At 32.1% G+C, this 27371-nt stretch overlaps 1 protein-coding gene across 1 annotated transcript in view; it reads left to right on the forward strand.

Moving 5' to 3' along the window:
* Window positions 1–23391, forward strand: part of LOC124363727 (myosin-2 heavy chain) — a 92793-nt gene extending 69402 nt beyond the window's left edge. The window contains 16 exon segments of the mRNA XM_046818989.1: window positions 938–1090; window positions 2599–2748; window positions 5462–5575; window positions 5691–5844; window positions 6453–6579; window positions 7854–7968; window positions 9157–9330; window positions 10815–10927; window positions 11229–11457; window positions 12433–12600; window positions 13892–14044; window positions 15577–15684; window positions 18247–18426; window positions 20835–20933; window positions 22454–22503; window positions 23187–23391. Of these exon segments, the coding sequence (XP_046674945.1) occupies window positions 938–1090; window positions 2599–2748; window positions 5462–5575; window positions 5691–5844; window positions 6453–6579; window positions 7854–7968; window positions 9157–9330; window positions 10815–10927; window positions 11229–11457; window positions 12433–12600; window positions 13892–14044; window positions 15577–15684; window positions 18247–18426; window positions 20835–20933; window positions 22454–22503; window positions 23187–23391 (2292 nt within the window).
* The last annotated feature ends 3980 nt before the right edge of the window (window positions 23392–27371 follow it).

Here is a 27371-nt window from a genome sequence, read left to right on the forward strand (position 1 = left end):
ATTCAGACTTCTTACAAGCTGAATAATTTTCAAAGATTAATATATATTATACATACTGTACAAATGCATTGTTATCTGGTCATGTTCTTCTTTTTTTAGTCATGCAATGACAAACTATAACTATAATTGACAAAGTGTATGAGAACATTTTATACTTTGTTATTTCCCTAAACACTAGATAGTGGTTTCAAGAGTGAAACAAAATAATTATGTTTTTAATCTGCCTTTTACAGAGAAGCTTAGATCACAGATCACTATTGAATCAACAAGAACAGTTTCGAGAAAAGGACAAAGATTGTTTGTGAACAATAATTATTGGTGTAAATGAGATTAATTTCAATTTGTCCCCTAAACTTCTAAGAAAATTAATATTATGTCTAAAATTTAATGCAAAATTAATTTATATTTTAATAATGTAGATTTTTTCACCTTTTGCAAATAAATATAGTTATTTATATAATTTATTTTTATTTATTATTCTTTATATCACAATATAAATTATGTACTTCATTCTATATTATATATCATGTTTTGAAATATCTAATTAATTACATGTTCTGAATATAACCCCTCGAAATAATCCAATTTCAAATTAATTAATCTTTAAATGAATTAATCTGGTGAAAACAAAAATGCTAAAGGTTTTGGACTGAGTAAAAAAGTAGAGAAAACATTTTGTTACTCATACCAGGACACTAGATTAGGGAAATTAAAGGGGAAGTCGAGCAGGTAAACCATTCCAGACTAAATATTATACCTTTGGCTCTATTAGTTAAATACGAGATAACAGTAGATATAAAGATTGTACTCAATATCGCAACAGTCAAAAGATACAGGACTATAAAATGTTACTAATAAATGACTATGTTTTTCATGATTAGTTATATCATTTTATGACCATTTCGTATTTCTTATCACTGATTGTGTTGAATTACAGTTGGAAGACTTAAAGAAAACAAAGGCTGAAGAAATGGAAACAGCAAATAATGAAAAAGAAGCACTGAAGACTGATGTCAATAATAGGCTTGAAGATAAAATAAAACAACTGCAAGATGACGTCAACAACAAAAATAGTCTTATAGAAACATTGGTAACTTAATATTTTAATGTCAATGACTTATAAATTGCACTGCCCTTTTGCTTAAATTAAATTAGGGAGTATTATAAGATCAGTTCCCGGACTTGTTCATATTGTTTCTTTAGTCCTAAGAAATTAAAAAAATGAATTTTTTATGGTAAAGACTTTGTAAATGTTTGAATGCAGGTATATTGACATATACATTTTATATAACATCATATGACATTTTTTATTATATTTACAACTGCCATTCCTTTTTAGATACTGATATTGTTAATTATCGTTCTAAAATTGAACAAGTTTGAACATTAGAACTACTCTAAGTATAATCATGTTCTGTAAATATTTTTGGCCCTAGTTTTGGATGGGCGAGGAAGTTACAGTAAATTATCTGTACAGGGTGATTACGATAAAAGTGCACATATTTTCAGGCTTAATAGAGGATGTGAATACAAATATATTTTTTGTCCAATACACATGGGGTCGCAAATGTTTTGTTTCCGTGAAAATTGAGAATTTGTGAAATGTCTCCTTGTAGACAACAAGTAGTGTTCCTTTTTAAATAGGGCCAAAAATACAAAGCTGCTGAAACAAAAATTTATTTCCTTTGTAATAACACATAAAATAAATAAAGAATGTAAAAACAATGTCATTACAGCAAATGTTCAAAATTCCTCCCGTTTGTGATAATGCAAAGCTGAGCTCTTCTTAACATCGACTGTCTTACTTTGTGAAGTCATGGGTTTTCTCCCACTTTTCTGCTTAATAATATATTTTTACAATCTTTTTTGCATGAAGTGGTTCTTTTATTTGTAATTATGGAGAAAAACACATTTACTTTCAATAGCTTTGCAAATTTGGCTGAATCTCAAAGGAATAACTATGTCTTTCCTACAAGGAGGCATCTCAATGAACTCAGAAACATAACCTTTGCGACCCCATGTGTATTAGACAAAAAATTTTTGTATTTACATCCTCTATTAACACTGAAAAAATGCACATTTTTATCAAAATCACCCAGTTTTAAATTTTTGTTACTTTAAAGGCCATTGAATTAATACTTTACACTCACGTGTTTTATGCCATTAGCATTGCTGTATGTTAATGCTTTATAGGTCAAATAGTCCATATCCCTGAATTAAATTTTAGTTGACCTTTGAAAAATCAAACTTGTGACCTACCTCTAGTTGAAGAGTTCCAGCCTTATTTCACATTTACAATTGAGTGTATTAGAACATTTGTAGGACAGAAGTATGTCATAATATGAACTCTCAACAGTAAATGAGACATTAGCTAATATGGAATCACAATGGTGAGAAGAGAACAGTTTTAACTAAAAATACGAACATATTTCCCACAGTACTCTCCAGTGTTTTCCTAGTTTTATATTTTCTTCATGGTTTCTCTTATAGCTTTATTCTTCTCATTGAAACAATCGATACTTTTGTTCATTAACTCTATTTCCTTCAGAAGTTTAGAGATACTTTATAGAAATTCTGACTCAGAAATGTGACTCTCAGGAAGGAAACCTGCGGCGAGAGAGGGAGGAGCGCGCGACGGACGCGACAGTGAAGGCAGGCTCTGCGGCTAGCAGGGAAATCAGTCAATTACGGGAAGAGCTCACCAAGGCCAAAGCTTCTGTCCAAGAGCTCACTGGCAAAATCAGCAAGGTACGTAAATCTTGTTAATGTTATTCACTGATTGGTAATTTAAGTGGGAACTCATAAATAGTTTTTATTGTATATATATATTATATATATATATTGTATATATATTAATTTAAATTGACCTTGTGTTTGGAGCCGGATGTAGTAAATTGACCTTGAGTCTTTTGCATAAGAACAATGTTAACTTAAACCTCGTGTAGTTTTACACCCTTATTTTCGAATGTATCATTATAGAAGAAGAAGAAAGAAATAAAAATTTTTTGTTAAATTAAAGATTTACAGTATCTAGAGTCTGTGTAGAGACTTCCTGATACAATAAAAACAAACAAACACTTTACGACTATGGCCAAAATAGGCCGTCAGCCAAGCCAACTTATCATAGAAAACAGAAAGAACCCTTTTACAAGTACTTTAAGCTCCTTTACTAAAACAAGCCCAGATAACAATATTCTACAACTTAAAATTATTTAGTATATAAACATATTTATATAAAACTTTGATTAGAGCTAAATGGAGAATAAGAGAACAACCAGAGTAAAAAAACATTTGTATTATATAAGGTTAAATTTATAAAGTTATATTTAGTATGCAAGTAAATGCTTTTTTTGTGAGTTGTATACGTTTTGTGTATTTAAACGATGAAGTGCAACAAATGTTGAAATATTTCTGAATAAACATAAAGATATAGACAAAACAATAGAATAGTCTTTACTGTCTTTTATCAAAGTACATTGCAATAGACAACATCAATAAAACTAATATTTCATAAAGCATGCACCATTTAACAAGTCGTTACAGATAGTACCCTTGTCATTTAAAAAATTTAATATGGGTTTAATTATTTTTATTGCTAAACAGTAATTTTATTTTCATAAGCCAGTAAGAGTTTAAAAATTTAACAATATGAATAAAATATAACAGTATAAATTAAGAACACAATAGAACAAATAAATAAAAACACAACAGTATAAATAATAACAAAGAATTAAACTATAAAACAATTAACAACTGCTTAGGTATCAACAAGGTTAAAATTTACAGAAAAAAATTCATCAAGGGAATAAAATGCCTAACTTGTAAGCCAGCTAGACAACTTGGCTGCAAATGGGTTTAGTTCTATGCTTCTAAGCGTTTGAGGTAATTTATTGAAACATTTAATTTGTAAGTAAATATGACTTATTAAAGTTTTTTATAGTCTAAAAGACGATGAAATAATATGATGAGCATGTCTAGAATCATAATCATAGATTTTTTCAAAGCAGTTGAAGTTATTCAGGATTTTCCTCACATATAATAAATTTTGAAACAAAAAAATACTGGGAACTGTAATTATATTACAATAAATAAAACACTGTTTACAATCATTTCGATAAACTAAAATGCATTTGGATGCATATTGATTAGGAATATCTTTCAAATGAGACACCTTCTATAATTGTATGGCTTAAAATAAGGGCGTAAAGCTGCATGACATTTAAAATTGTTCTTATAAGGAGAAAGTCAAGGTCATTCTACTATAGGCGGCTCTTAATAATACTAAAACAACCTGCAGTGAGCTTAGATTATTTCAAAAGAAACTTTCATATTATGTTTCCATAAGGTGCACAAGGATACAAGTAAACAGGAGTTTTTCTGGGAGTAAGTTTGTTTTGGTTTGGCGATGAAATAATAACACTTTTGAAACATCAGACTTTCTGCCCTTTGAATGGTAGATAGTAATGCTACTGCTTCTGAGAGACGAGTTACAGACAATGTTGACTATCATCAAAAGCAAGGACGTAGCCAGCAAGGGGGTCCAAGGGGTCCGGACCTCCCAAATTTTTAAATTTTTTCAATTTTGTTTTTAGTAAATGATTATTATTATTTAAATAATTCAGTATTACTGACATATACTGCTGAAAGATCGTTCTCAACAAAGAAACGGGTCAAGAACTTTTTAAGAAACAAAATGGGGCCTTACTCTCTGTACACTACAGGAAAATATCAGTTGTCTGGACTTCCCTAAAATTTTTTCCTGGCTACGTTCTTGACCAAAAGGTGAATGATACAGCTTAAAGAAGCTATAACTCCAAGCTCAGAATTTAGTCAAATGGTCGTAGTTATCATGGATCTATGTACACTCTTTGGCAAACAAATTGCGTGTTTTATCACATCACTATCACTATAATAATGTTGTATCCATATGCACAAAGTTTGCAATGGTTATCTAAAGCATTAAGCTTTTGCCTGTACAAAATATATTACATTTATGTATTAAAACAAAAGTAATTTTCTTCGTATTCCATAAAAAACAAGTAATTTGCTTAATACATTATTTGTCCTAATTGTAAAATTTCCCAAAATTTCTACTTTAACATGGTTTGATGATGGTGAAATTATCAAACCACTTTTCCAATTTTTTCAATTAAAGAAATATTTTTGAAAGTGCTGTGACTGTGAATTAAAAAAAAAAAAAAAAAACAATTGTCACAACCAAAACCCAACTAAACTGGACTCTGACCTGCACTACTTAACTTAAACATAATGACACTATTCCAACTTCTCCTTACCAACCCAAAGAAAGCAGAAGCAAAGTTAACTGTCCAAATAGAGTACAGTACTTCTGGTAACACGTTTGTCTTGCATCTTCAGGGATGCAAGGTATTCCTACAAGCAAGTTAATTTGTTTTACTATTTTCGTATGCAAGTTGATGAAACTAAAAAATCTCTTTTTCAGATGGAAAGTGAAAAGCATGACTTTGAGAAATTAGTAAAGGAAACAGAGTGCAAGTTAGAAAAGGAAGCTAAACTGTGGGAGTCCAAGGCTTCAGATCTTGAAATGGAACAACAGGTAAGTTTCTTCAGCCTGCTTCAAAAAATTGTATACTTTGTTCTATTTTATTTTAAACATAAACTAACAACTACTGTACTTGGAATTGTACTTACGTGGTTGGAATATGTTTCAGACTTTGAAGAAGGCAAATGAAAAACTGAAAGCATCTCATGAGAAGGAAATAAAGTCAAAAGACGAAGAAATAGCCAGCATGAAAACCAAATCTCTCCAGGCAGGTGGAAAGAAAGTGGCAGAAGTCAAACAAGAATATCAGGCAAAGATTGATAGTAAGTGAGAGATATTGATCAGTTAGGGAGTACTAAAATTTCAAATCTAGTACTTGAAATTATAATATCCTCTACTTTAAACTTATAATGCTGTTCTCTCAAATCTAAATCAGACAATGAAAGTTAGTATTTATAAAGAATACTATTTATTATTGTCCATTAACTAACCAAAAGGTCATGGGTTCGTTCCCGGGGAGGTTTATAAATATTTGTAAGTGGTTTTGGACCGTTTTTCCTTAAAAACTTCTAGTGTAGTCAATTGAAATGCCATCGGCGAAAAAAGAGCAGCTTTCAAAAAGAAGAGAAGAAAATTGTTCTTGAATTTAAAAGTAATTATAATAATATAAGTACCCAATAATAAAGTAAATTAGCACACAATTTTTATTTTATTATTTGAAATATTTTTTTTTATCTTTCAAACTGCTTTAAAAAATGCCATACATATAAAAAACTATTGTCAGTAGATGTTTTAGGTGTTTTAAATAGAATGTTTCAAAGTGGTAATAATAAATCAACTTTCAATGTGATGTCAATTGTAAAATTGACTTAATTAGTTGTTGAAAATTGTTGTCTGTGGTGTATAATAACAGTTTAATGTTTATTATCAGAGTTGGAGGTGGCTTTAGCAAGTGAAAAACGAGAATATGATGACCTAACCTCCAAATATGAACAGTTGGAGGAAGAACATGTTGTGATGAAATCCAAGCTTGTCATGGAGAAAGAAAGTGTTCAAGCGTGAGTAGACAAGTTTAGCATAGACAATGATCAAAGCCTTTATTGGCTACAATCTTAATTTGAGTATTCACATCTAGCAGTAATGCATCAAATTGGTACTCAACTGAAAACTTGTTAGTTAATTTTCTAAAAAGAATAATTGATACTTGAGAAATAATGTTAAGAACGTTTCTAAGTATTATTATTTGCTCAATTACAACACTTACTTGTGTAATGGTACAAAATATGTATTACAAAATCCTAATTGCACTAAAATAAATATGATCATACTGCACAATTTGTACAAAAAATTACAATTCCAGGAAAAAAAGTGGGTCTATCTACTGATATACTAAAACTTTATCACATGTTGAAGTTTCGGTATATTTTGGATTCTCTGACTTCTTAAAACATGGTGTAATTATTTATTGTAATCTCTTAATTTATTTTTAACAAATAAAATGTTATTCTCATAAAACATACTATGCTGTCACCATGGCATCATGGGCACAAACTTTAATTCACTTCATTTTATTTACTTATGAACTTCATTTTAAATTTCATCATACTATGTACTGACCTAATATTAAACAAGGACATAGCCAGCAAGGAGATCCAAGGGGTCCAGACCCCCCAAATTTTCAATTTTTTCAATTACTTCTTTAGTAAACAATTATTATTATTTAAATAATTTATAGTATTACTGACATGTACTGATCATTCTCAACAAAGAAACGGATCAAGAACTTTTTAAGAAACAAAATGGGGCCTTACTCTCTGGGAAAATATCAGTTGTCTGGACCCTTCCCCCCCAAAAAATATATTTTCCTTGCTACGTTCTTTATATTAACTTGAGTACATACTATGAATAAGGCAATAATTCATCACACAGATAATTGTTATATTTTTCAAAATATTAATGCTCATGTGTTCAGTGCTGCTTTATCAGGAAAAGTAAATGCACATTGCTTTAACTTATTCTTTATCACTAAACGCAAAAGAATACAACAGAATAAGAATTATAAAATTAAAAATAAAGATTAAAAATGTTCTTTGGCAATCTTGGCAGTACTGACAGAAATCTTCAAGACTCCGGTGGTCACTAAGTCAGTAGGTAAGAAGTAGCAGCATATAAAGACATGTGACATATTGGTACCATACCAGTCATGTATCACGTCCATCACATCATCGTCATATTACTAGAACAGAAAATGTTAATATTTAATTCCTCAAAGTATTTCTTAAATAAGATCAATCATTAATCGGAGGATTAAATTTTGTTTGTGTTTTGTTAGTGAGCTGGTGAAGAGTCAACAGGAGTTAGCAGCACTAAAGGATGACCTTGACACTGCCCATAGCCAGTCTGATAAGCAGGAAAAGTCATGGAGTAAGGAGAAAAGAGACTTGGAGGTAATTAATAAAAAGGCTGTACAAAAATTATGTTTTCTTGATAATCGAGTCATACCAAAGATTACAGTGTGACAATACTTCCTAATAATTGTTGGCATAAATAGCAATCTATTGAATAAAGCATAGCAATGGTAAATCTAACTTTGGTTTTCTGTAACAAATTTTATTTGTTGACCTGTGGGTAAACAAAAAAATAAGTACTTGCTTATGAACATTTTTACCAACATCCACATAATAGGGTATTGGTATTGTTTAAACAATCTTATAATACTCAATAGTTAAATAATTCTTCATTGAATGTGAATTATATGTGTCAATAATTTTTAAATTGCAATTAGTTTTAAAATTTGCATTGCAAGTTATAAATTACACCAGAAAACTGTTTAATTGTTCACTAAAATAAAAAATGTTGTAAACACAAACATTTGAAAATCCTGACTGCATTTATCTATAAATCTACATTCAAAAACTGATAAAGAACTAAATTTTAGTGTTGGATACAGTGTAATTGATATCGTTATCTTGAAAGATTGTCTGATTTTGATCAAACTGATTATGTATATTACAATATGTAAAAGTATATATTCAATTTAATGTATAAATATGCAGAAAGCGCTCTTAATTTTTAAACCTTAAACAATTTTTTTAACTAAAAAATTAGTAAATAATTATTTTTACCTCTGAAAATAAATTCTTTGTTCTTAAAATAAGATTTTTATCAATTTTTAGCATAAAAATCATATTAGGCCTAAATGACAACAAAATCTGCTGTGATGTAAATATTTTATCACTTTTATTAAATTGTAAATCTCGTAGTATTGTTTTATAAAAGAAATAGTAAGGTATGAACCATGTATAAGTCAGTATCAAACATTGCCTAAATATATAGCAACACTTTTCTGCATTTCCTTCATTTTAAATTGTAATGCAGCACAAATGGCTAATATGTGCCAGATTAGTGTTGTCATGTGTAAATGGCTAATATGTAGGCACAGGCTAATATTGTACTATAATATGTTATAGAAATAACTCTGCTATTATATTATTTATCATTTTAAATTTGGAGTTAGTATACATGAGAATTTGACCCTTTACTGCAAATATTATAACAATTTACTTCCATATTAATATCCTTATTCTCATTAACATTGATAATTTTAATTTTCTATAAATCCTGTTTTTATGCAGGAAAAGATAAAAACTCTTGAAAGGAAGCTCAAAAACAACAGTGATTCTGCGGATACTTGGGTATTGGAGAAAACTCGTTTGAACGCCATAGCAGAAGAGAAAAGCTCAATAATAGAACAACTGAAGAAAGAACAACAGAGTCAGTTGGAACAAATAGATCACATGCGCAAGGAGGTGAGTCAGATTTATACAAGTTTTTAACTGCTGTAATTATAACTTATTTTGTATGAAAATTGAAACTAATACATGCCTTTATTTAAAAGGTGGAGTTAGGGCCGTCTATACCACTTAACCTCATATCGTATACAGTGAATTTACTGTAGTTTGATATAATTGCGGTAAATTATTAACTTGTACTTTCAATAGAAAATAACAAAATTGCTTAACCTATAGAAGATTATAAGAACTTAAAGTAATAATCTATGTTTGAAATTAATTAAAACTTAATATGCAAAAGAAAAACGTTATATATGTGGTAATAAATACAAGAAAAATTTAAAATGAAGAACAAGAAAGTAAGACGCATTCAAACACTCCAACACACTCTCTGACCACAGCAAGCAGCACGCTATCCCTCGCCCCGAAGTGTGCACATTCTTCAATTCATCTAACATCATCGAGAAGAGCGTTCCAAAGGCAATAAGCCTGAACAGTAAAGAACTTATTAAAAATTGTTGATCCATGAATTAGAATTTAAAGTAATGTGTCTCCCTTTTTAATGTTGACTGTTGTTATTAAGTATGACTTGTTATTGTTGAAAAGTGAACCCCTTAACGGTTCTCTTTTTGTACCTTACGAGTAAACTATGTTGTTTTATGTAGTAGCTGTCTGCTCTGTGCAGCCAAGGTGCAAACACTCATGACAAAGTACTAAGGAAATACTGACATCTAGTAGAAAACACTAAAACTACTTGCATGATGCGTGGTTATCATAGAAATGCTTCTTGCTCAATATTATGGCAGATAACAGAGTAAAACAGGAACAATATAACGATGCATAATATTATGTCAGTAGTACACTTTTACGCGATGAGCATATTACATAAAAAAACCCATTAAGGGGTTAAGAAAGTAAGTTCTGGAGACCCTCTGGAGATTACAATTGGTCAACAACCATAATTTAAAAATCAGTGAAAGTTAGTGAAATATATTCTATGTGTTTACTCCCATTCCATCATTAAAAGGAATTGCTCATTCCCAATTGAATATTTGTTGTGTAGATTATGTTTATTACAATTATTTATTTGTTATTCGTTTTTAAGTAAGTCTTGAGATAGCAAAATATGTTTTTTTTTTGCATTAATAAAATCAATATTATAAGTAAATGTGTAGAAAAAACTAAAATGTATGACGTTTAAGGGATTTAACATCGGTTTCATGCATCAAAAAAGTAGACAAAGTTTTAAAAAAGATTATTGTTCATTGTGTATTGTTCAACTAAAAGCTACATCAACTGTTTAACCCATAACAACCCAGCGTAGCCATATAGAGACAGTGATATGTTGACTCCTCACACATAGTGTCCATTCTCTCTTTATTATCTGGGCTGATATGAGTTAATTCATATTTATGCTGAGAATTTATGTTACTTTGTGACTAAACAAATTTTTTACTAAACTGATTTTGTAAAACACTTTTGGATTTTTGGTTGTTTTATAGATTGAAGATTACCGGAAGCAGATGGAAGATTATGAAAAGCTCACAAACCTCCAAAGAAGCATGACTACAGAACAGGCTGGAAAGGATCGTGAAATCAAGGAACTTAAAAATAAGTATGTCATTAATTCATTCAGCGTTTCATTATTTTCCTCATCATGAATAATCAAATAATCAGCCTACTAATGTACGATTATATCTAAAAATTTGGAATCAATCATAACTATAATTTTTTTTTTAATATTTAGGTAACTAATTTATCTTGAAGTGAGCATAAATAAGTCTCTAGTAAGGAAATCACAACTGTTACTACTGAGAGATACGATATTGACGTCATTTAATTTCACTGGTCACAAATAATGTTGCAAATTTGTCATGACTGGAAAACTAAGACTTATGATATAAATTTTTTTGTAGACTCCAAGCAGAGGAAAAGAGCCGCAAAGTGGAAGTTTCAGAACTGAAGATGCGCTATGACAACCGAGTGTCCGTGATCTCTGACGAGTTGACAGCAGCACAGGGACAAGTGTCTCGGTTCAAGCGAGAGAGGGACACGTTCAAGCACATGCTGGAGGGGGCTCAGAAGACCATTGGTGATCTCAAAGCCTCTGGAGCTTCCGCCAGGAGCAGCCTGTCCTTGGACGATGTAAGCATACCTAAGTAGACATGCTTTACAGTAAAACCAACTTAACGAATGAACTTCAATAGATGAGTTCAACTTGTCTCAAATGAAATGATTACTGGATTAGCTGTAATATTATACGCATGAGTTTGTTTTTGACAATAGAAGGGTTTTGAAGGACATTTTCCATCATTCCTTAATAAAAAAAATCAGTAACAATTCGTTTTGAGGTCAGTAGTGATCTCTTCCTCAGGTGAATTACTAACCAAACACATAACAAATCAAAACGGAGCGTTATGACACGTATAAGTCAAGTCAAGAATCACAACCATGTTGTGTGTCAACTCCATTCACATTGACTCTAAAACATGCACTTAATAAAAACAAAACATTGATTATTATAACTAAAGTACGGAATACAGGCCACAATAGGTCTGCACTTACTGACCAACCACATAGAACTGACCGAAGGCCACTAGTAAATGAAGAGTAGTACAAATAAAGCCTATAGTAAAAACCTTTGAGATGAGTCATTATTGCTTGATAATAACATTAACCAACTTAATTTAACCAATATTACTCTAGGACAACTATATTTAAACAATTAGGTCTAAACATTTTTTTCTTCTTAGAAAAATACGTGGAGACATCTTCACCATGCAGATATGAAATTTAATTTTTTTGTAGAAACACTGCCTTAACTTGTACAAGGTCAAGTATGTACAGCTCAATAACTGTGACAAGATTTTATTTAAATTATTGTTTTAAAGGGAATGTAAGTCATTATAGAATGTTGTATTGAATGTGTTTGCAACATTCTGTATTGACTAAATATCTTAGTGTTATATTTTACTTCCTAATATAGGAGTACGTACTCTACAAATTAAAAGCACCAACATTATAAAATATTCACTCATAATTATGTAACTAAGTAGTAAAATAAAAAAATAACACTAATTTAAAACAAGTTCAATAAAAATAATTGATTTTCTTGGACAGTCCGAGGAACTACGTGGACAGATAACAGCGCTGGAGCAGCAGATCAGCTGTATGGAGGACGAGCTCTCAGAGTCCAGGCTGGAGGGTTCTAGGCTCAAGACAGAGCTGCTGTCCGAGCGCTCAGCCTGGGAGATCAAGATGTCGGAAATGACATCCAAGCTGAATGAAGTGAGTAGTATGTGAAAACATCTGTTGTTTTCTTGCGTAACCAAGGCTTGACGGAAAACTATCATGTTGGCAAGATTTGAACTAATATGGCTGAAAGTGAAGGTTTATTGCTAGTTCATAAGAAAATCAGCAAGCTTACCATGAAAACTATCTTTTAAAGTGCACTGATTTGGAAGAAACACACAAAAATATATATAAAAGTATGCACATTTTGAAATTTTCGATTGCACTGCAAATTTTTTCAACCAGGAGAGAGCATTCTAGTTGTCTGTCCACTTTAGGTTACAGAGTCAATGTGGGAAGCAGTGTTGCCAAATCAATTTTTTCCCAGACACTGTTATCACTGTACAACTGTTAATAATGTATTGAGTAATGTATTATATGTCTATTGAAAATGTTGGCTTGCTGAAGGGAGTAAAGGGAGAAACTTATCTCAGGTTTAGGTTTGGGGGATTTCTTGATTTTGTTACCAATTGGTATGCTAGATCCCAATTTCTTATCTGTGAGGGATTACAGACTTTTGGTAATGATTTTACTATTGTGGATATAAAACAGTTATTGTGACGTGAAGTTCTACAATCTAGAATGGTTTCTACTGGTTTAGAAAGATTGCAGTGCAATTCAAAATTTCTAATTATGCATACTTTTAAGTGTCTTTGTGTGTTTCTTTCAAATCAGTGTACCCTAGAAAGTAGTTTTGAAGGTAAGCCAGGTAATTTTTCTATTAACTAGAAATAATACCGGTAAGATAAGTCAAATACAGATGTAAGTAAGATTTCTTTATTGTTCTTCCATGAATTGACAGGATTGACAAGAAGGGAACGATTCATCAAACATTAACAACCCACAACAAATTGTGTTCAAAATGTTGATATGAATATCCTTTTTGCTTTTAAAGTTCTTGAATAGTTTGAATCGAGTAAGAAATTCGTCAATGATTAATGTAATTCACATCAACTGGAAGCACACTTGTAGACATTAACACATTGACTGCGGCAGACATTCTAGTGCGGAGTAGTCTTGAGATGCTAGTCAAGATCACTCAATATAGAGCCGCAGTAAAGATGTTAAGAAAAAAGTATTTAATTTCAAGCAAACATTAGGTGATCTTGAATACTCTCCATGAATAAATTTTTCACTTTAAACTTTTTGTTAGGTTGTAATGTTAAATATAATTAAAGTAAGTTCCTACTGTAAATTTTACCTTACAACAACAAATTTTTAATGAATATTTAACAATAGTATCATATCTTAATTTAAATTCATTGCTAACTTTGAGTGCAATGTACAGATGGAGGAAGACAGGATACTGAGTGGTAGAACCAAGATAGCCGGCCTGAAGTCACGTCTTGAGCTAGCTTGGCAGAAGGAGAGAGAGGACCAGCACCGGCTTCTCCAGGAAACATCGACCTTGGCTCGTGACCTCAGGCAGACTCTGTTTGAGGTGAGAAAATGTTCACAGAATACATAAGAATGATATTGTATGTCCTTATTTATTTCCTATTCTGTGTTATTTTACATTTTTTAACGTTGACTACACCATTGGTGGGCTTTTAACTTTTTAACCACATGATGATGGAAGTTTTTTCTGAAACATGTAGTGGACATCTACAATATTTTGGAACTGTTAGACAAGATATTGTACCAAATGTTTTAATTATTTACACAGTTAATATAGACCATGAATTTTGTCAAGAATGTTGTTTTAATTTGTGATAAATGTTTTGAAACTGGTGGGCTATGTGGACAGACAGCCTGCTTATAGCATGTTATGGACACACACGTCCCCACATGTCTTAAGCTGTGGTAATCTGAAGAGCACTGTATAATGCAGAAATATGTGCATATATATATATATATATATATATATATATATATATATATATATATATATATATCTATAACCTAAAAATTGTCATCATATTTTCCAAAATCATCATGCTATTACCTATCCACTATGAAATACTGGCCATTTGACTATTTCACGCCCCTAAACTTCTTTAAAAAAATATGTGATCAACAAAATGTATCAGTCTTTACAACACCTTTACACCACTTCTTAAGCAGGGCCGTACTCAGCTTTGGCGGGTTCTGGTAAAGATATTCGACTAGTCCCGAAATGTCTCGCCACCGCTGACACAGTCCCTTCAAGTAGATGTGTGGTGAAGCCCTGCCCGGGCCCCCTAGGGGCTGGGCCCTGGTAAAATTAACCCAAAAAGCCGGCCTGAGAATAGAGCTGCTCTTAAGTTAAAGACTCACATGAATAAGTTCAGATGGTTATTGAAATCCTTTCTGCTTCATGGGCCATAGTATTGTATTCTGAACTTTCTAAATGATTCCAAAGATTAACTAATAATGAAATGTTTTTGAGTTTGCTTTATTTTAACATTATTTATATATGCCGTGATAATTTGCTTTGACAATTGCCTGCGAACAATATTTTTTCTACAAATAAGAAATTTGAATCTGAGGCAAGACTGGCCTTTGAGATGTAGTAGGAACTTAAAAATGTCTACAATTTATAGAAATCTAAGTAGTTGATCTCACACATGTCACATACAGTCTGTTTGTCACAGTGAAAGTAATTATAAAGATATTGTTCATAGTAAACAACCTGTACGAATTTTAAAATATTCCAGTATTCATGGGCTGAGTTTTTGTAAGACTGGCATTCATCAGTGTGAGCTAAAAGTGTGAGGTACTCCTACATAGCTCTGTGAAACATATGTAGATTATCATACAGAGAGGGTGCAATATTGTGGCTCGCAAGTGTATCATCCTGTAACTTGGTAATTTTTTTAACAACAAAACAAACCGTTTTCTGCATTATATGTAATGTCTAGATTATGAATGATTTAATTTTTAGAAGATATAACTTCAATTGTTTTTCTGGAATAAACTTGCATGATCCGCCTGTTAAGAAAATCATTCATTAATAAACACTGTAGGAATCAACTACAAATGTTTCCTTCGTAGGTTGAAAGAGAAAGGGACAAAGAACGTCTGGAGTCCAAACGTAAACTTGAGCAGCTGAAGAAGACTGTTGAAGAGGAACAAGAGGAAAATAAAAAGAAACTGAATGAGGTAAATATTTAATAAACGTGGTATTGTTAGAACAATAGGATTACGGATAAATGTCATTGTTATTTTACAAGGAAACACAAAGTTTTGAGTATTGTTATTTGTTCTCTCTTCTTCAAGTGTAAGAATTTAAAAAAAAGAAGCAATTTAAAAAATTTGAAATAACTAAATTAATTTGAGAGCAAAAACGACGTATGATGAAAACACAAACATATACATGAAACCCAACAACGAAGTCAGGATAAAACACAATACGAAAAACCACATAATACAGATGTACCATTGCAATACCATATCAGTAAATTTCAGTCTGAGTAGAAAATACCTTTATAATATTTCCCATGTCATCATTAAGGTCCAGTTTAGGAACTTGGTAAACTTGAAAGCATGAAAAGTCAAGACATTTCTGTAATATTATAACAGTTTTTGAGTCTTGTGTGTAATTGTTTAACTTAATTTTATGAGAATTTGCCAAAGATTGTATTGTATTCTAAATTTGGTTCTATTATCATAATTTCCGCCTACACCTGTAACATTTTATTTCCTTTCATCAATTTTATTTGCCACAAAAATGTACAACATCATTGACAAAGTCATAAATACAGTTCATTATTACAGCCACATCAAAATCTTAAAACCAACAATAATTAAGCTTATACAGCACAACAGTGATTGTAACAGAATACAAAAACGCAATAATCATTAAAAATCCATATATTTAATTTTGAAAAATTCATTTAAGGTATAAAATGGATTCTTCAACAGCCAGGAATAGAAATTATTTTTAAATCTATCAAAGGAATGGGTGTGATGTCTTAGTAGCCTTTGTTACTATCTACGTTCTACTATTCATTAGACAAGATTATTAACCAGTGACAGTGAAATGAAATGAAATGAAAAATGACTTTATTAGAGGCGAAGTTAGGACTACAAAGTCCTCTCTACCACTTAACCTCATACAAATTAAACTAACATATGTATACATTTATAACTAAAACTTAGTCTATTTATTTACATTACGTATTAAATGAATCTTAAAATCAAAACAATCATCAATAATTAATGTAACTATATACAAATTTACAATAATATCGCAAGACACACACTCGCATTCATTCAACTTGCATGCAATTGCCTTAAGTACCGCACACCAAAGCCGCCAACCGCTATACCCCCTGAGCCCCCAGCATCAAGGCCCTGACCTCCGCCCCAAAGCGAGCGCGCTTATCGATGGCTCTGATGTTAACAGGTAAAGCATTCCACAATCGGCAGGCAGAAACTGTAAACGATTTGCTAAAGGTAGTTGTTCGATGAATTGGGATAGATAATAAGGATGTACCCCTCCTTGTACTTCGTTCACTTATTTCAGACATAAATCGAAAGTTGTTTGAAAGATAACTAGGACAATTTGTATTTAAAAGAGCGTGCAACAGCATGAGTGAGTAATAGTCTCGAAGGTCTTGTAATTTTAAGTGAGGAACGTAATACACATAGGTTTTGGACTTATTGTATTTAAAATATAAACGTTCTATTCCCATGTTTATTCAGATCCAAATAAAGCCTTTCTAGTCAGACAATACAGGAACATGTATCTTATCTTATATTTAAAATATATCATTTTATGTTAATCAATGCAACAGAGTCAAATTTGAGAAATTATACATCCGGTACGGTCTGGCTCTATGGGGACACTCTTCAGTAGGTAATCTGAAAAAAACCTACTTCTACAAAAACAGTCATTGAGAGCAATCGAAGGTCTTGGACCCTGAGGAAGTTGCTGCACAATATTAAGAACATGAAGATACTGACAATAGTCTTAACTATATGTCAGAGTGATTCTTCATACACCAGAGATGAGAGAAGCAACTGGAAAGGTGCTCCAATCTCCACAACTCGTACAATACAAGGCATTGGAGCTGACTACCCACTTCCACATCATCATGCAGTACACTATGAAACAAAGCCGACTTACATGGGGATGAAACTTTTCTACCTACTTCCAGATGACTTTAAAAAAGAATCTAGGACTCCACTGAAAATCCGCCTCACCTACTGGCTTCTTTATCATCCCATTTTTACTATGACAGAGGCTTTTTGCTGGGGGAAGGGTGAATTTTTACGTACTTGATAAACACTGAGTCAAGGCAAGTTTTGACACTATGATGTAACCTGATTGACACTAACTCTAAACTTAATGTTTATGAAATAAAGATTATTGACTATTGACTATTAGGGCTGGGGTTGTGCTAGAATAGCCACATAAATTGGTCTTTACAGCTCATAAAAATCAGGATATAAATTTTTCAATATTTGGTGCTAAAAATTTGTGTTATAAGTGTAATTTCCTTCATATATATTGTTAAATGTATGAGTGTTTTGGGTTAACACCATTTTAAACTGATGTTTCTGTGAAACTCTCTGCTAACACTATTCATTATCTGGTACAGATCAAACAACAATGTAAAAATTATGAAATGAAACAAAGACAAGTTAGTAAGATTACTCTGAAAATTATGTATTATTGCACTAGACAAATTAATATCGGGTTCATGTGTTTCTTTCTAGGTGCAAAACGACCTGTTAGAATTACGAGATGCCCATGCCAAGCTGAGGACAACCAATGAGAAGCTAAGAAGAGACAAAGACAGGTTTGAAAAGGAGAGAGAATCTCTTAAGTCGATGTCAACTGCAAGACGTAAAGCAGAGCTGGATGAGGATCGTAAGATAAATTCACTTCTACAACTGGTAAGTTACAATATTCACCTTCAGTAAGCACGTAGTAAAATCTTGATAACCATCAATCTAAATTTAGCAAAATATAAAACTTGTATTTAAAAATAATTGTGAGATGCACAAACTGATTGGTCTTGTCCCAAATTTATATTTAATTCAAAAGAAGTTTATACATTCTACATAACTATCTGTATTGTAATAATCATGTAGTTGTTGTATATCATTAAAATTAATTTGATAGTCGTACGCCAGACTTGTTTCTTAGTAAAACAATTCTAATATAGCACTAATAACAAAGTAGATGTATTTATTCTGTCATCAAAATTAATTGATGATTACACTACTACTCTAGTTATTATATACCAGAGCAAGGGCGTCGCCATGTGGAATGGGGGGAGTCAGGGAGGGGCAACTGCCCCCCTCTAGAGATTCTAAAAAAGTTACTAAACGTATAGCAACCAAAGTCCTAAGTCTTTGACTTGACTTGCTTGATCGATCATTCCAGTATGTCGAAACTCGAATGAATTCACCAATTCCATTCCTAATATTTCCTACACCCAACTACAGTTTGCTCTATGCTATTGTTAAAGTTGGAGAGGGAGAGTGGAGTGGGGGAAGCAACAGCTTGCCCCCCTAGACCTTCGGCTGGTGACGCCCCTGTACCAGAAAAATATCCTAATATATCAACTACCAGATTAATTTTTATTAAAGTAGTTCTATTGTTGCACTATGTTGTAATGCAGCTGTAATTTATTTTCTAACAGAGAAATGAATTCTTGAGTCTAGAACAAGCTCTAGTGTAGTCCTATCCCTTTTGTAATGATTAGTGTATTTATTATAACCCAGAAAAATCAATTTGTGAATATAGAACCAGATTTTTTCCTCATTAAACAAGTTCTTATGTAGCTCTCTATCAGTTTGTGTCATGATTCATGTATTTATTATAACTCAGGAAACTAATAACGTACCTTCATCAAACAGTTCAATCTGTAGTCATAACACTACTGTAGTTTCGACTTCTAGTAAGTCATCTTCTGGCACGAATAAGTATCAAAAGGGAGAATTATCTTCTGGAGTTGTCATAGTTTAAAACACAACATTTGATAGATCACGAAAATAAACATGATACAACATCACTGCTGTCAGAAGACAGGAAAACTGACGTGTGACATTTGATTATTCCAGTTCCCGGTGCATCAACATTATCAGCTGATTGGTTGCTGAGAAGCCCTTGTGATGCAGTAATGTGTTGAACAAATAATGGACTCTGAATTGTAGCTTCTCGTTTAACATGACTTCTCAAAGTGCCACTATATGTAACTAATTATAACAAGGAATTAAATATTTAAACATATTGTCAAGGCTAAATTTTATAATAACATTATGGTGGACAAAATAGTACAGAAAAAAGAACAAAAAACAGGACAAGATGTACATATGTGTTAAGTATAGCCCGACAACATAGTACTGCAGTAAAAAAAGACCTTGAATCCCATGGTGTAGACCTAACCTTCAAGACAAAAAAATCCTCACCAGGAATATCATGAGATATAAATCTCAAAACATGGACAAAAAGCTCAAATCGTCATGTATAAACTAACTTGTTTTGATTGCCACAATCTTTACATCATACAGGCAAGCAGGCTGTTTAGGCAAAGATTTAAAGAGCATTGCACATAACGTAAATTTTCAAAAGCAAACATCATTGTTCGCTCAACATTTGATGGATGAGAACAACACAATAAATTTATTTAATGACAATCTGGAAGTTTTGCATCAAAGTCGCAAAGGCAGCACAATAAACACACTTGAAGAATTCAAAATTTATAACCATTTTAAAAGGAATACATTAGGTGAACTCATGTTAACGCAACAGCGTCTCGTCAACCGACCAACCAGCTGATAATGTTGATGCACCAGGAACTGGAATCTTCTAGTGTCAGTTGTCCTGTCTTCTGCCAGCCTTAATGTCTAATGTTAATATTTGTGTGTGATAGGCCTATCAAACGTCGTGTTTCGTTATTTATTTGTTGTGTTTTGTGCTGTGTTCATACATTTTAAACTATGACGACTCCAGATGGATAATTCTCGCTTTTAATACTTATTGATGCTAGAAGATGACTTACTAGAAGTTGATACTATAATTATAGTGGTATGATTACAGTTTGAACATAATGATGAAGGTACGTGGCATTGTTATTAATCAATACGCAGTTCAGAGTTATATAATATGAAAACATAGTATAATATTGCATGCTAATAGAAGTTATATTATATTTTAATGACCTGTATTAATTAGTTGTATAGCAGGCAATTAGTACTCAAAAGTTTAGACTGGTTTTGCTCCACATTAAAGCAGATGTTTCCACTTCCTACGTAGTTCTACCTGTATTGTATACTCATGTATTTTTGTACACTAGGTTGATGAACTGATGAATCTGGCCCCAGATTTGTTCCCCAATAGAGGAGAACCTCCCACTTCCAATGTAGCTATGCCAACCCCTCCAGTTCGCAGAAAGGTCTGATACTTTACTAATCCTACTTCCTAGTGGTTTAGCAAGCTGTTTTGTCATTAGTACCAAAGTATATTAGAATACTTTTTAATTTAAGTCTCTAAAAATTGATATTGGTTGACCATTGGAGTGATTTATTTGCCATTTAGCTATAATAATATTTGTAGTAGATAATATGGTTTCAAATATTATCAAATAATGATTATTTTGTAACTTACTTGAAACTTCCCATAATAAGGGAGGGGAAAGTTGCTTAAATTAATATACTGGTAATATACTCACATAGAGTGGGAGTAATGGATCTACAGCGCCTAGAATAAGCATGTACAGGCCAAGAGATTCCATGTGGTCCTCGACCCGATGATGCGCAGTAACCTACTGGTCATGTGGAGTAGAGGGGGAAGTCGCAAGCTCAGTCTGTGAGCTGGCTCCCCTCCATGGCTTTTCCCCCTCCTTGCCAACCCTGGTTTTCCTCTTGCGTATCTAGAAGACCACATGAAATCTCTTGGCCTATACCACTTGAGTTATAATTTAGTTATGTAAGAGTTGTTCATGTTTGTGATTGGTAGAGCTGCATGGTGGGAAATTTGAACATGTTATATATGGCATAAGACATATTACATCTAAAAAAGCCATTACCAAAAAACGTTTCATACATATTTCTGTTTAAGAGCCAGCTGTTGCAAAATGACCTTGAGTTTTTCTTCATAAGGACATTGGTAAACCTGTACAATTATGAAAGATGTCTCATTTTAAAGAACTAATTCATTTGCAGAAGTAATTGGTCAGCCCTACTTACTAACCTCAGTGAGACTAGTAGTAATTGGTCAGCCCTACTTACTAACCTCAGTGAGACTAGTAGTAATTGATCACCCTGAACTTACTAGTAACCTCAGTGAGCCTAAAAAAATATGATTGGTCATCCTACTTACTAAACCTCAGGGAGACTAGTAGTAAATGATCAGCCCTACTTACTCAACCGCAGTTGAGACTAGTAGAAAGGTTGGGTAAGCCCTACTTACATAACCTCAGTGAGACTAGTAGTAAATTGGTCAGCCCTACTTACCTAACCTCCAGTGAACTATAGTAAATTGATCATCTGTATTTAGTTGAGCCTAGTGAGAAACTATAGTAATTTGATAACTCTACTTACTGACCTCAGTTATAGAATAACTTGTAATTGATTAACCCTATTTCAGATCTCAGTGAAAATAAGAGTAATTTATTAGACCTACTTACTGACGCTCAGTGAGACTAGTAGTAATTTGAAATTACTAGCTACAAAACTGTATTTTGTTAGTGAACGTTTTAGTTGGACATATGATGAGTTCATGTGAAAAAGATAACTGAACTAATATGGATCATTATTTCCCATAGAATATTATAATATGTATAATGTCTAAAAGATATGAGTTAATTCCACGACAACGGTGTTTGTATATCCTTATTAATCAACTGGTATATAAACTATCTGTGTAATGTTCATTCGAATGATATTAAACTTCTGATGACTTTTCTTTTCTAAGGGTTCTAAATCGAGGAGAGAAACATCACTATGGTTGAAAGACGGATTTCAGTAAAGGGTATAATAAAAAATACTTAAGTTGCATTCAATTTATTTTATTTATTGTAAGATCAAATGATATACAATTCATGTGTGAAATAGATTGTATTGTTAAAATACGACATAGAATTCTGGCAGGCTTAACTATTTGTCCTCAATATCAATTCAGTGTAATTTTTTGACAATAACATTTTTGTATTGAGAACATTAAGCCATTTTTTTTACAAACCTCTTTAAAATGCTTAAATGAATTTATGATTCTTAGTTAGGTTGCTTTTAATACATCAAGTCATGTGAATCCTAACTTTCTGCTGCTGGTGTAAGGAACTTTTTCTGATCCCCTAACCTAATAGTTTGTTTATTCTTTCTCTCTTCCTCATATGAAGTATTTTTCTTATTTATTTTCAGCCTTACTTTTCTTTAACTTTCCTTTTCTAAAATTTCAAATTTCTCGCTCAAGCCCCTTTCTGTGCTAACTATGGTCATATCATCAGCATCACACAATATATTGCACATCACCTAGCCTTTGAGCCTCTTCTGACTTTGAAGACCTTGTTATATCTCCTCCTCTACCTTCACTTTGCTCTTAGAGATTTTACAGTGTTATTACCATATAATGCCACATAGTGTGCTATGTTTAGCGTAGTGTTGCTACTATATAATGTTCTCTATTGTTTACGGAGTATTTATTTTAGTGTTTCGTCCACAGAAGCCTCCCAGCTGTACATAAGCAAATCAGAGCAGATCCAGGTGACCTTGCAGAGGCTGACTGAAGCAACCCAGGAACTTGCAGAAGCCAGAAGGCATCGCAGGAGGGAGGAGAGAGACAGAGAAAGAGCTAGAAGGGCTTTTGCTGCAAGAAGGTATGAATCAAGTGATATAATCATAGATTATTATTAATAGCTATTATGCTTACCAATAATAATAATGTCCACAATATTAATGGACAAAAAAAAAACAAAATAAATTAAAAATTAAATATATTTTCATTCTTAATTTAATTGAGTTTGTCCTTTCCTTAAAAATTCTAAGCTAAATTTTGGATTTTACAACTAACATTAATAATAAATGTATGATTACGAAATGATATTCCAATGTGTTTCTTCCCAGTGCTGGATCTACTGAGTCTGACACAGCGTCTGGAGTTTCTCTATGAGTGCGGGTCTTGAACAAAGACCAAAGGACGATTGTATCGCAAAAGTCTCTCGTTAGAAACAGACTTCAGCGATTTCTGCTAATCAAGACCAGGTAATCTTATTTTAAGTTAAATCTTCTTACCACTGTAACTAAATTACCATTAAAACAATGAAACTTGTTCAGCAAAACAATTCACTGAGTTTTACACAAGTTCTGTATATAAAAAGTAATAACAATCTGTGAATATGTTCAAGCTTCCCATGTTAGTAATCATTTAAATACTTTGATTTTATCTGTCCATTTTGTCAAAAATTTGATGTTAATATTTTCATATTATTTAGAGTAATACAGTTTCCGTACAAGTTCCTAAGCCTACCACTAGTGACCGTCATTGGCATTAGTAAATTAGAAAATTACTTTCTAATGGTTTCTTATGACGATGTGACGGTTTTTATGCGTGTCCGCATCAATGTAGTGACATCATTAAGTATCCATTCAATTGTGTTTCATTATAGTTTATAATGAAATACATAGAATGATACAGCAACACACAAATAAATTTAAACTTTTCCTAAGTTTAACCTGTTATTAAACCAATTGGTATATTTAATATTATTTAATATATTTATTTATTAATAACCCAATAAGTAAATTTACGATTTATTAATACATAAATTCAACATTTTTACTTTCTTAGTACAGATACTTGAGTAATAGCTTTCTGGGAGAGTATGTTTTTTCTATTTGTTTATGAATTAAGGACATCTATTATTTTGAATTAAAATACAATCCATAAAAATGTACCAATTTTGTACCATATAGTTTTTCTTGACAAAATTTAATTTTTTATAAACAAAAAAAAAAACGTTAATCCCTGCATATAAATAATTGGAAAATTTTATATTTCTATATTAATTTATTTTTATGTGGATCTGATTACAAAATGGGCTAAATTACTATTTTTAAATGCTTGAGATTTTTCACAAAATTGGCCTAGCACCTGTTCTGATGATTCATGGAAGTTATTTTATTCTAGAACTATGAATTTTAACATACAGAACATTTTATAAAACCGAAATTGATTGCACCGCCTTAATAATACCTAGATGTGAATAATTATGAAAGGTTCTTTCTAAAACAATCTGTAAACTTTTAAATTGTATACTTTCTAATATTAGTGGTTTGAGAAGATTTATTGACATAAAGCTGAATAAAATTTGTTGTTTTCAGATTTGGAAAGATGACAGAGAAGGAAGCCTCAACAGTATCCAGTCCTGGACGAGAGGGTCGATACAAAGTTTATGAGTTTACAAAGACGTGACCCAAGTTTAGACAGGCGAGTAGACAGTTTTACCTACTGTACTTCAAAAAGCAGTGTTGAACAAAATTCTAGTTAATTACTTTGAATATTTTAGTAACAAAATTTTTTATTAAAGCCCCACTTGTTTTTTTAAAGAGATCATAGTTCCTACAAATGAAGGTCCAAGTAATTTTTATTTTACTTATCACTCTATGTACAGCACTTTAAAGGGTGGTTTAGTAAATTGTTTGATTTTTTTTAGTTTTTTTGTGGCCAGGTTGTTCCACCATTTGGCATTTAATCCCCACTTCTGTAGTGATTTTTTAGTAAATTGTTTGTGCATATATATTGTATGCATGTACTATAAAGGTTTCTACAAATCTAATGACATTGTTTGATAACTCACGTATTACTTAGATATTTTGGCCATTTTAAACTCTTGTGATAATTCAATTTTTCTGTAAGGTTTTCACCTGTAGTTTTAAACTGATCTGGTTTATTTGTCTTTTATTTTAAACTCTAATTTCATTTTATAAGAAACCTCAAAGAAAGATCATCAGCGGAATATTAATTTTGTTTTCTACATTGTGTTTATTCAACTTAGTGTAAGTATGTGCGGGTCTCAATAATTGATAATGTGTTTTTATGAGAGTAAAATACTTTAAATTCAAAAGCATATAATATTTATTCTAGGGAGAGTAAATTTGAATGATCCTCAATATTATTTAACAAAAACCACTGAAATAACTGAACCAAATTGGTTTTACTAATTAACTTTGATAATGTTTGAAATGGAACAAAACTAACTATTATTTGTATATCTAAAAAATAATTAATCTCATTGACCCCATTGGACACAAGTGCCTGAGACTCCGGTACTATCAAAAATGGCAAAGGCCCTTTTGTACACTTTTACAATGTTTTTGCTCTGTACGCCGTGTGACTTAGTTTTTATGTAAATCAGTACATTTGCATCAAAAGGGATTAACTAAAATTATTAAACATGACCATGCCTGTAAACAATGTGAATATACTTTTCAGAGCCGACTGTCTGGAGGCTCAACTCAGAGTGAAGTCATTCCTTTCCTTCGGATAAGAAAGTAAAGAAAGGATTGTTTGGGAAATTGAAAGAAATTGACAAAGTCTTCCAGGAGTGTAGACTACGATAGAGATGCATTCAGTGAGGTGAGTTTATATTTTACTTGTTACCTGCGGCTTTGCACGCAATTTCGTAGGTTTTTGCAACCTATGTATGAGCACCTTCTGATTTAGTTCAAGAATTATATTTCCGATGCCTCAATGTTGAGTTCCCTTCTTCCCACGATCAAGAAAATATGTTAAAAATAGTGTGTATTTATTGGTCATTGTAATTTACTTTGATGTTTTAGTATTTTTGTTCCTTAGCTGAATTTTGCCACTTTTTCTTCAGTTAAGAAAACATTATATTGCACAGCTTCCAGAATAAGCCTATTTATCGTTCAAAATACAACGAAGCATGGGTTTTAGAACAGTTTCAAATGTGTATTAAAGTTTAGGATCTATAACTGTGTTGGCATTTATATGCAATACTCTATAATTTATTTTGCTAAAAATTCCACCAGTAAAAGTGTAAATTAACAAGACCACTATTTACGCGTGGTTGTTTCTTGTTAACGGAATAATTATTGTTAATATTTTGAACATTTAAAGCTGGAATTGTTACACTTAGTTCAACATACCCTACAAGCACAGGTGTCAAATTCTGACCATCTTATTTTATTAGGAACATTTTGTAATGGTAGATGAGTGATTACCTTAAATCTAAAACGGCATTATAAATACAATATTAGGAATAGTGGGTACTCACTATTCTACTATAAATGTAAAACACAGAAATTGAAAATAATAACAAACAACGTATACACAGAACAGTTGATTACATTTGACAGGCTCAATTCAATTAATATTACACAACTATAGAGACGCAGAGATGGGATCTTTAAAGACACGTGGGGTAGCTGGATAGGGATTTTCCATAGGAATAGAATAACGCTCTATAAGTCAACCCTAACGGGATCGCTGTGAGGAAGAATGTCCATGTAAAAGGGGGTTGTGATCCAGAATGCAGGACGTATCGGTAGGGATGGAGTCTGAGGGAATCTCTCATGTAAGACGGTTGATCAAGGCGGTCAAGTAGCAACTTGTAACAAACAAAGGCACTACTGGCGAGCATGGGTGTGCATACATTATTCGAAGCATTGCGGCGAGTCGTATTCAACCTGAGACAGGAGCGAGACACATCGGATTACGGGTTATGTTATATCCTCTAGATATCTGTTCTTAGAATGGCAGATACGTTGATGCACCATAATAGAAGAAACTGTGAGTGTCTAAATCTATTACGGCAGCTCCACGATTAACAGAGCTTAGCGCCGTGCTCTGTTTTCGGACCACAAAGTCTGGG

The sequence above is a fragment of the Homalodisca vitripennis genome, chromosome 5 (assembly GCF_021130785.1).
Source record: "Homalodisca vitripennis isolate AUS2020 chromosome 5, UT_GWSS_2.1, whole genome shotgun sequence".
Classification (NCBI taxonomy): domain Eukaryota; kingdom Metazoa; phylum Arthropoda; class Insecta; order Hemiptera; family Cicadellidae; genus Homalodisca; species Homalodisca vitripennis.